Below are 11,449 nucleotides of genomic sequence, written 5' to 3'. Positions count from 1 at the left end.
CACAGGTCGTAAAATTTCATAGTTTGGTATAAGGTTGATCATGCAATTTGTCTTCTAAATCTCGATATGAGTAAAGAGTGTTTTAAGAAATTATGCATTTTCGATACAAGACCAACTTGGTCCCACCCTGGCTTCAAGACTATAAACTGAGAACAGACTTTAATCAAAATTTTTATTATCTCAGCTCAAGTTTTATTTAGCATATTTGCTTTAAAATATGCAGGTCTGTGCAATCAAACACATGATGAGTTTTGATTCATTATCGACATTATTTCAAAAAGTTATATCGATTTGAAATTTTTGACTTAAGTCTGTTCTCAGTTTTTGGTCTCGGGCCTGGAGTGTGAACCCAGGGTTCATGGATTTTCACAATGGTAGAAGACTCACTGCTTATTCTAATCAGGCCAACAGTTTCACTCTTGGTTTCCAGGAGTAGAGAAAATTTCTTAAAATGGAATTAATTTTGATGGTATTGCTTCCACCCCTTAAGGAACCAGGTATAACAATACTTATTTTCATTATGTGAAATTGATATATCCCAGTAGACAAAAAGGGCATGTTTTAAGTACAATCAATTTTTAAATTGAGGCAGGCTACTGACAAATTAAATGATCCCACAGGATTTCAACTATCTTACGTCAAAATTTCACAAATTCTAGGGTCATTATAATGATTGATTGATTGTATGTTGTTTAACTTCCTATTCGAGAATTTTTCACTCCTATAGAGATGTCACCGTATGCCGGTGAAGGGCTTCAAATTTAGACCTATACTCGGCACTCAGGGCCATCGAGCAGTGAGGGTTCTTTATCGTGCCAACACCTAAGGTGACACAAGACCTTGTTTTTTAAGGTCTCATCCGAAACACCCGTAACTTTCAAATCTAATGCCGGGAGCTTGGCGAAGGAACAATCACTACCTATGTTTAGGTCTTCTGTTTGAAGCGGCGCGGCAAATGAAAATCTAACCCAGGCCTCCCATTCACGGTCATTATAATGACATTTGCAAATTTAAACCAGTTGGATTGTATTATGAACAACATATTTCCCATCAATTGTTTTTTCATACCTTTTTGACTACAGGATTACTCTGTTTACCTGATCCATGGAAAGGGCTTACGACAGATGTTACCAGTCCACAGCTAGGCACCTGATCCCACCTCTGGGGTTTCCAGGGATCCATGTTTTTGCACTGTTCATAATATTCTTCACTGGATTTATGAGATAGATCATGTTTGTTATCTTCACTTTTTACGTGATCTTAGTGTACTGTTTTGCAGTGACTAAAGTTGTCTAGATCAAAACTGTAGGAAAAGTAGCATTTTGAAAAAAAATATCATAGAATTTTCTAATTTTAGTAATCATGGCAACAAATGCCATAAGTGGCCATTTCTAATGATAGACTGGGATTATACATTTTTTGTGATGGATTTCGAACTTCCCAAAATGACCTTGGGTTGAGGTCCAAACACAACTTGAATTTGAACAGATCATGACCTTGAGTCAATGGTCATGATAAACCATAATCTGTAATCTTTATGTGAAATATGAACTTCCATTGTTTCTCCATTAGAAATTAAGGATCAAACAGGAATTTACATTTTTCCACCAGAGACCTTGAACTTGTCCATTTTATCTTAAAATATTGGTCAATTTTCAATATGAGAATGCATAACTGGTGCTTTTATTCTTATTTCCTGAAAATGTATGAGATTTGATATTTTTGCCTATATAATATGATTAACTGAAATGATGAACTTAGAAGAAATTATGGGTATATTCACACTTTTGTATGAATTCAGTGACATTTTTGTGAGCATTTTCAATTGTTAAAACCTTAGAATGGACTACCTTAAAAAAATGTATTACATTTAGTAGACTATTGAAAAAAAAAATACAGAAGAGCAGACAGAGAGCTAGAAGGACACTTAACCATTGTATAAACTCTATCTGACTTTTGGGCTATAAAACTTAGATGAGCTCACATTTGATTTCAGTCTCACTTATGTAAAAGTGAGACTGAGATCAAAAGTGAGCTTGTCTAAGTTTAATGTCCCTGGAGCCTGGTCTACCTTACCTTCATCTTTCCAAGTCAAAGGTTTCTGATCCACTCCGCTCCACATAAACCCTTGACCGAATTGACTTAGTTTGACAGGATTTACTTTCGTGCCATCTAGTGAGATTACACATTTTGAACTCTATTGACCTTTGCTATTGACCAATCAGAGTAAGCGATGTAAATAGAGAAAGCAAGAACAAAAATATTGCAAGTTGGTAATAAATTCAACATAATTCAACTAACTAGAAATATGTCCATAGGACATGAATGCCACGCCGAGGGTATATTAGTAATGCAACATTTAACACAAATTGAGAAAAGTGAGGTCAAGGTCAAAGGAAAGGTCAAGGTGAAAAAATATTGATGCAGTTGAAAAGCTTACATCAGTATGTATCAGCATATGAAGTTTGACACTAATTTAAGAAAAGTGAGGTCAAGGTCAAAGGAAAGGTCAAGGTCAAAAGTTGTTGATGCAGTTTAAAAGGTTACATCAGTATGTATTAGCATATGAAGTTTGATAAAAATATTATGAATGGTTTCTTTAAAACTGAGCTAAACACTAATTTAAGAAAAGTGAGGTCAAGGTCAAAGAGAAGGCCAAGGTAAAAAAATATTGATGCAATTGAATAGCTCTCATCAGTATGTATCAGCATATGAAGTTTGATACTAATTTAAGAAAAGTGAGGTCAAGGTCAAAGGAAAGGTGAAGTTCAAAAAAAGTTGATGCAGTTGAATAGCTCTCATCAGTATGTATCAGCATATGAAGTTTGATAACACTATCTTGAATGGTATCTTAAAAACTGCGCTAAAATCTTATTTTAGAAAAGTGAGGTCAAGGTCAAAGGAAAGGTCAAGGTAAAAATACTGATGCAGTTAAATAGCTCTCATCAGTACGTATCAGCATATGAGGTTGTTAAAAATATCTTGAATGGTTTCATTAAAACTGAGCTAAACATTAATTCAAGAAAAGTGAGGTCAAGGTCAAAAGAAAGGTCAAGGTCAAAAAATGTTGATGCAGTTGAATAACTTACATCAGTATGTATCAGCATATGAAGTTTGATTACACTATCTTGAATGGTATCTTTAAAACTGAGCTTAACACAAATTTAAGAAAAGTGAGGTCAAAAGAAAGGTCAAGGTCAAAAAATGTTGATGCAGTTGAATAGCTTACATCAGTATAGATCAACATATGAAGTTTGATTACATTATCTTGAATGGTATCTTTAAATCTGAGCTAAACACTAATTTAAGAAAAGTGAGGTCAAGGTCAAAGGAAAGGTCAAGGTCAAAAAATGTCGATGCAGTTCCATAGCTCTCATCAGTATCTATCAGCATATGAAGTTTGATAAAAATATCTTGGATAGTTTCTTTGAAACTGAGCTTTGAACAGAGCTAAACACAAAGTGTGACAGAAGGACAGATGGAAGGACAGAAGACGGACATGACAAACACTATATGCCCCAGCCATATTCATGGCGGGGCATAAAAAAAGCTGAGACAAACCTTTAACTGGGCTATTTAGTAAAGACATTATCAATGTAGCTAAAATGTGTGTGTTTTTCTGTTTATGATTTAGTTTCAGGTTAAATAAAAGAATGTTTTTGATTGGTTCATGCAAACTTGCATTAGGCCAATCAGAGAGCGCATTCTAACCCCATCAAACTTGGTCTATTCGGTCAAGGGTTTATGTTGAGCGGATTGGATCAGAAACCCTTGACTTGGGAAGATGCCTTACCTTAAACATTAAAATGAGAATCTAACTCTAGGATATCTTAAGATGATGTAAGTAATTCATTCATTGCAAGTGAAAAAGTGAAACAAAGTGATGTTAGTGGATATATATAGATACTACCCCACTGCAGTGCTTTTGATAAAATAATTACAATAACAAAACAAAATTGATGATGTTTTTTTCATGAAGTTTTTTAATTTGTGTAGAAAATGAACAGGATGATATTTGAACAGATGATGTTTCTCTATTTGAAAACAATTATCTACATTTATATACTGTAAGTTTCATGAAACATAAATACATGTACTTGAACATGAACTATCTCTGTTTATATCAGAATTCAAGATATATCTGTTCAAGTGTTCTACACAATATAAGGTTGTACAACCAATGTGTGCCTGTTCCTTTACAGCCCCACAAGCTAAGAGTTTAATATCTAAAAACAAACGGAAAAGTGTCAGTTCTCAAAAAGAGAGCAGCTGCAGAGTTTCATTGCAAATCACTAAAAATTCTTTGTTCTTTCACCTTCTCCTTCCATCTTTTCTTCCTCTGAAAAAATTTATAATAAACTGTTAAGGGCAATTTAAATCGATCTTTGAAAAGCAAGCTTTATCAATAAGAAGTTGGTACATGTAACATGCACCCTTCGTTTCAGAAGGAATTTTTCTGGACTTCAGGATTCACATCGTCAAATATCCTCAGCTGATCTCCTCTTCTACTTCTGAGTTACAAACAAAATCAACCAAGGGTATCTGATGATGCGAGATTCACAACAATTGGCCAAATTGTTATTGCTTATGATAGGACATAAAAAATGTAACATGAGGCCCAAGGGCCTTAATGGTCACCTGAGTATAATACAACAATTTAGAGGATCCATAGAGTATAAAATGAACTGAAAGGTGAAGCTTTATTGCCCAAAAGCAAGAAAAATAGGGTGATCAGGATCAACAAAATAATTAGTCTAGCATTCATTAACAGTTCATAAATTAGGTTATAATCTGTTCCCCATTTATCACTATCACCATACAAGTATATTAATTAACAAACTATCAATGCTTCTGTACTATTTTAATTCCTTGTTGAAATCACTCACATTGTTTTTTGTCTCATTTTTATTTATCTATTACTTACAAGTCTACCTGATCATTAAAACTAAGAAAGTACTTTTTGTATTACACAATAAAAATTCTTGCATAATTCTCTTATTCTATTAAACTTTCAAGTACATTATTTACAGTGATTAATTATCAAAAGTAAATGGCAAAGGGGAATAACTACTCTCAGTAGAATACAAATTAATGGAGCCCTGGCCAGGACAAGAACACTTGACCAAATGGTCCAGATATTCAAAAATCTGGTAAAAATACCCTTCCTTATTTTAAACAACTTTACTTTTTTTGCCTCTGATATGCCCAAGTGCAGAGAAGATTTCCACAGAAATAATGCATTTTTACTACAGATTCACTATATTATCAATAGAGCCCCCCCCCCCCCCCACCCCACCCCCTCCCCACCGAGAAATACCAGAGCCTCTCACCCTGGGACCAGAAGTTTGCTCATCATAAGTAATCACTTTGTTTATCTGCTTACCACTAAGGAGCAGACAGGATTATTTAATAGAATTAATGCATTTTCAGTATATTATCAAGAGCCCCACCCTTACACCAGCAAATCTGACCCAGGGGTCATGCAATTCACTACTCTGGAAGAAGCACTCTTGCTCATCATAACTATACACTTAATTCTTTGCTTTTTAACTAGAAGCAGAAAAGAATATTATCAAAGAAAGTTTGCCTTTTCACTATATAATCAATAGAGCCCCCCCCCCCCTTTCACCAGAACCCTTGACCCTGGGGCCATGAAATTCACAATTTTGGAAGAGGCATCCTTGCGTATCATAACAATGTACTTATTTTGTTTAAATAATACCCATGAGCAGAGAAGAAGATTTTAAAGCATTAATGCATTTTCACTATATAATAAATAGAGCCCCGCCCTAACACCAGGACCCCTGACCCTGGGGCTATGAATTTCACAATTTTGGTAGAGTCACTCTTGCTTATTATAACTATGTATTTAATTTGTCTAAATAATACCCAGGAGTAGAGAAGAAAATTTTCAAAGAAATAAATGCACTTTCACTAAATGATCAATATAGCCCCACCCTAGCACCAGAGCCCCTGACCCTGGGGCTATGAATTTTACAATTTTGGTAGAGTCACTCTTGCTTATCATGACTATGTATTTAATTTGTCTAAATAATACCCAGGAGTAGAGAAGAAGATTTTCAAAGAAATAATGCACTTTCACTATATGATCTATATAGCCCCGCCCTAGCACCAGAACCCCTGACCCTGGAGCTATGAATTTCACAATTTTGGTATAGTCACTCTTGCTTATCATAACTATGTATTTAATTTGTCTAAATAATACCCAGGAGTAGAGAAGAAGATTTTCAAAGAAATAATGCACTTTCACTATATGATCTATATAGCCCCGCCCTAGCACCAGAACCCCTGACCCTGGGGCTATGAATTTCACAATTTTGGTAGAGTCACTCTTGCTTATTATAACTATGTATTTAATTTGTCTAAATAATACCCAGGAGTAGAGAAGAAGATTTTCAAAGAAATAATGCACTTTCACTATATGATCTATATAGCCCCGCCCTAGCACCAGAACCCCTGACCCTGGGGCCATGAATTTCACAATTTTGGTAGAGGGCTCAATGCTTATTACAATCATGCCAACAGTTTGACTGCTTGATGTCCAGGAGTAAAGAAGAAGATTTTTAAAGATTACATTAATTTTGGTGGTTTTAGCCCCACCCCTCAGGCCCCAGGGGAGCAGGGACCATGAAATTCACAAATTTTGTTCCCCTTCACACATAGATGCCATATGCTAAAATTGGCTCAAATTGGTTCAGCGGTTTCAGAGAAGAAGCTGAAAATGTTCAAATGTTAACGCACGATGGACGACGATGGACGAAAACAGATAGCAATAGGTCACCTGAGTGACTCAGGTGACCTAATACATGTAACACAAATTATATTTGATAATAAATCACTGAATCAACAAGAATAGGTTGAGTTTGATAATACTCAGGCTATCAATGTTATTATCTAATTTAAAGCTGTACTGTTCGTAATTTATAAGTCATGTATTTGACTTCTTGATGCCATATGCTAAAATTGGCTGAAATTGGTTCAGCGGTTTCAGAGAAGAAGCTGAAAATGTTCAAATGTTAACGCACGACGGACGACGATGGACGAAAACAGATAGCAATAGGTCACCTGAGTGACTCAGGTGACCTAATAACACAAATTATATTTGATAATAAATCACTGAATCAACAAGAAAGGTTGAGTTTGATAATACTCAGGCTATCAATGTTATTATCTAATTTAAAGCTGTACTGTTCGTAATTTATAAGTCATGTATTTGACTTCTTGATGTAAAATACAGTCAAACCTCTTTATCTCAAACTTGATGGGACCAGAAAAAAAAGAGATATACGAGGATTCGAGATATCGAGGGTTAAATACTTAGATAATAAGTGATTGGGACTTCAAAATTACTTCCAGATATCCATGGTAAAAATATTGGTGTTCGAGATACTGAAGATCAACTGTTTGTGAAAATATTACTTTTTCAAGAAGATATCAATAATTTTTAAGTTTATTCAACACATTGTATTATTCAATACATTGTATACATCCATTAATTGAGTATGCTGTTGAAGATTTTATGAATTTTCATCATCTCAAGAATTAAAATATATCTACACATGACACCACAAATAAGGTAGACTTGCTGAATAACCACTCTCCTGCTTTAAGAAGTTTTCACTTCAGAAAAAAATCACTGTAAAAGTGTTGCTCTCATGCTCATGAATTGCTTTGCTTCCATATACACCTAAGACTTACAAGATCTCAAAAAAGCATTTTAATTTCTTGAGAGATCCAACCTTTTATATTTTGCAATTTTTAAAATGATCATGTTTTTGGTTTGGAAAGGAGAAATACACTCAATCTACCAAATATTTTTTCTATCTAAATTGTTAGAGACCATATCAATAATAAAGTAAAGCTGCAACAGAGAGCAACTCACCGTCCCTTCCTTGGACCACGAACAAAACACCAGTCTACATTGATCTTCTGACCAAGGATTTCTGATCCGTTTAATGCATCCATTGCTGACTGGGCCTCTTTGAAGGTTTCATATTCTACAAGAGCATATCCCTGTGGAAACAAATGGAATATGCTTTATCATTTGAAGATTATAAACAAGTTTAAAAAAAATCTACTCCAATTTTACTCAAAAGGCTTAAAGCAATTAAATATTGCTTTGTTTGAATTTGCAAAATCAGTTTCACTTCTATGCATTAAGTAAGATCAAAATTATCTAGTACCTTGACTTTCTATTCAATTTTAATTAAAAGAAAACCACAAAAACAATGTCTTTAAAATATATTTCAAAAAATACAATTACATGTATGTGCACACAAACTTTAATCCAAAAAACATTGGAACTGGACATTTGATTTGTTCACCTTTAAAAAACCTGTGCGTCTGTCAAGATTAAGGTGAATATTTTTTATGGTGCCATAGTCTGCAAATTTGTCGTGAACATCATCTTCTTGAGCCTCTTCATGTACACCAGTAACAAACAGGATCCACCCCTCTACAGCTAAAAAGAAATGAATTAAATATTTCAACTGTGATCAGGAGCAGATATTCATTTTTAAAGAAATTAAAACATTTACTTGACTTAATTTTCAAATTTGTCAATAATTTCATTAAATTTACATCTCTGGGGACCAGGTCCTCCTTCTTCATCTATGTCCATAGCTTCATAATCTTCTACCCCACTCCGTGTGGGACCATCTATAAAACATAAGTCAACAAGTATTATATCAAGTAATGCTATTATATGTAGCTTAAGAACATGTGTACATATTAATATTGCATGATGTATGCTTCAGATGTGCATGAAAACAACAAACTTTTGACAAAATGCATTTGTTTGTTTACTGATTGTGAACTTTTACAAATGGCAAATTGTTGCATCTTAGAAAAATTACCCATCATATAAAAACAGACTATCGTATATACTCGCCAATAAGCCCGTTTTTTTTGGAGTTAGACTTTGGTCCAAAACTCTTTATCCAACTTATATGCAAGTTATAAAAAGATTGATATTTTAGCGAGTCTATTCCTCTAATTTAAGCTTAAAAAATACAATTGACTTATAGGCAGACTGACTTATAGTTATAGGCGAGAGTATACGGTACCAATAAACCGTTTCCTGTTATATAAAGCACTTATTAAGGACAACAAAAGGCACAATGCCTCATTCAACCAAATTTTGATCTTATTAATCCAAAAATATAGGTGTTACATATGGTATGACAGGTGTTTTAAATTTGTTGCACTGCATATGATATTCATAAAAATTATCAGATAGATTTAGAATAAAAATGTTTTTTTTTTAATTGCATAAATCATTTTTTTTCATTTTGTTATTCTCATAAAACATACCATGTATACATGGCATATTCATTTTGAAAATAGTCGATTAAAAATTTCAACAGTTGCACCATAGTTTCCTTGACCTGCATGGCCTTCCCAAATAATTGGAAAGGTAAAATAAAGTAACATTTACATTTCAAGAGGCATTTCACAAAAAATAAAAGTGCAACAAATATAGTATATATTACCAACCAATTTTCAAATTCTTTCTACATAATATAAACAAATAAAATGCCATTCAGAGTTCAGAGAAATGAAGAATTCTAGAAACTATGAGGCCAAAGAATGTTTGCCTTTTAGATGATTGCTCAGATTTCATGCTGTGACTTTATATATCTAAGGGAACTGGTATAAAATGGACATAGTTGGTAAATAGCTTTGTCTCTGCTCTTGCTAAAAGGTAAATGTTTCCGAGCTTATCTTTTCTATCACGACTAAATGACAGGATGCTGTTAGTTTACAGTTTTGCCCAAGGTATGAGACATGTGACCAAATATTCAAATATTGGTACTAAATATCCAATTGAATATTCACCATATACTATCAATTTGAAAATATTTCAGCATTTGTTTTAGCTGTACCTTCCATCCAAACAAAAAACACTTAACACAAATGTTTATTTTATGCAATGAATAAATATACAGTATCTCGAACACTGATATCTTGTATATGTCACATCCCAACTAATTTAACTGCAGGTGCTTGTGTTTCTGAGAAACATGGTCTTGAGATCATGAAACATCTTAAGCTTAAGTCAAAATTTTAATGTTGTATTAAAATTTTGTAGAAGTCAAGCAGACCAAAATTAAAATATTTTTCAATATTGCTTCACAAAAGTGTTGTTATTTGCAAATTTAGAGATTAATCCAATTATTAATAAACATTTTACAGCCGATTGAAAATGTGACTTAAGTCTAAGTCTGTTTCATGATCCTGGGGCCTGGCCTCTATAGAAGGAGACTTTCCAATGCATCACTGTGTCTGTCCTGTCTTAAGTTTATTTTACCTTTGAAACACATTAATGTATAATATCCAATTCATTGTTACACAAAGACAACAAACCTGCTCCGAATCCTCTTCCTTTCCTCTTCTTAGCTTTTTCTTTTAACTTTAATAAGCCCTCTGAAAAGAAATGAACTGTGTGGAACAATAATTTTCTTTACAGATGTACAAGCCAAATTCCACTATGTGTCTAAACTTCAATAGATACTAGCAATTGCATGTGCAAAGTACACAATGAGGAAATTCTGGTGGATCGAATTCGTTTACATACAAAATATTAAGATAAGGAAATAAACCACTGAGTAAGTAAAATTATAGGGTAGAAATTTCCTCAAACATTGTCACATGCAAATACCACTGTATATATTTATTTGCCATCAATTTTGGCGTCATCGCGTCAACATAAATTTCAATTTTCAGTTTCCTAAGTTTCATTTAAAAGTAAACTTTATAGAACATGTATTTGCATGATTTGAGCTTACGATCTCCCTCTTCGTCAACTTCAAATTCATCTCCACCCTCCTCAATTTCATGTAAATCTAAAACATCAGCCATGCCGCCGGATTTTTATCTGTTTTCAATTTAACCGGAAGTATATATATGTTTAAGGTGAACGTATTTTCCAACTCGGATAAAACGGGTAAGACGGAATATTTTTTTTCTTTATTCATAGAATACAAATAAAAATATAATTTAATTAATATATACATACAAGTGGAAAACGTACAATACGAATAAAAATTATATGTACAATATAAATAACGAAATATAGAATACAAATAGAAAATATAGAATACAAATAAAAATTATACAATACAAATGGAAAACATACAATACAAATAAAAAATATAGAATACAAATAAAAAAAAATATATACATACTTAATAGGAATTTTTCTCGGCTCTTTCGTCCATCTTCTTTATGTTGTATAATTTTTTTATATGCATTGTATATATATATTTTTTAATTGTATTATATATAAGGCAAAAACGATCATTTGTTCTAGCTATAACACAATTTTTCTCTATCAGAGGATATTGGCTCCATTATTTTTTTTTTTTTAAAGTATATCCTCATAGTACATATGTTTAAACTTTAAAAATATAAAATTTTTGCTTAGACC

At 33.1% G+C, this 11,449-nt stretch overlaps 1 protein-coding gene across 1 annotated transcript; it reads right to left on the bottom strand.

The window, feature by feature from the left end:
• Positions 1-3,963: 3,963 nt before the first annotated feature.
• On the bottom strand, positions 3,964-10,935 carry LOC133205585 (RNA-binding protein 8A-like). Its single transcript, XM_061341426.1, has 6 exons — positions 10,809-10,935; positions 10,387-10,446; positions 8,602-8,679; positions 8,346-8,482; positions 7,904-8,034; positions 3,964-4,339 (listed from the first exon to the last, which is right to left on the bottom strand). The coding sequence occupies exons 1-6, from the start codon at positions 10,879-10,881 to the stop codon at positions 4,312-4,314; spliced, it is 507 nt and encodes a 168-aa protein (XP_061197410.1). The 5' UTR covers positions 10,882-10,935; the 3' UTR covers positions 3,964-4,311.
• Between the last annotated feature and the right edge of the window lie 514 nt (positions 10,936-11,449).

Source organism: Saccostrea echinata, unplaced genomic scaffold (assembly GCF_033153115.1).
Source record: "Saccostrea echinata isolate AGI-Se365-2 ecotype Australia unplaced genomic scaffold, CSIRO_AGI_Sech_v1 ptg000054l, whole genome shotgun sequence".
NCBI classification, from domain to species: Eukaryota; Metazoa; Mollusca; class Bivalvia; order Ostreida; family Ostreidae; genus Saccostrea; species Saccostrea echinata.
This window is presented reverse-complemented; position numbering and strand designations above follow the sequence as displayed.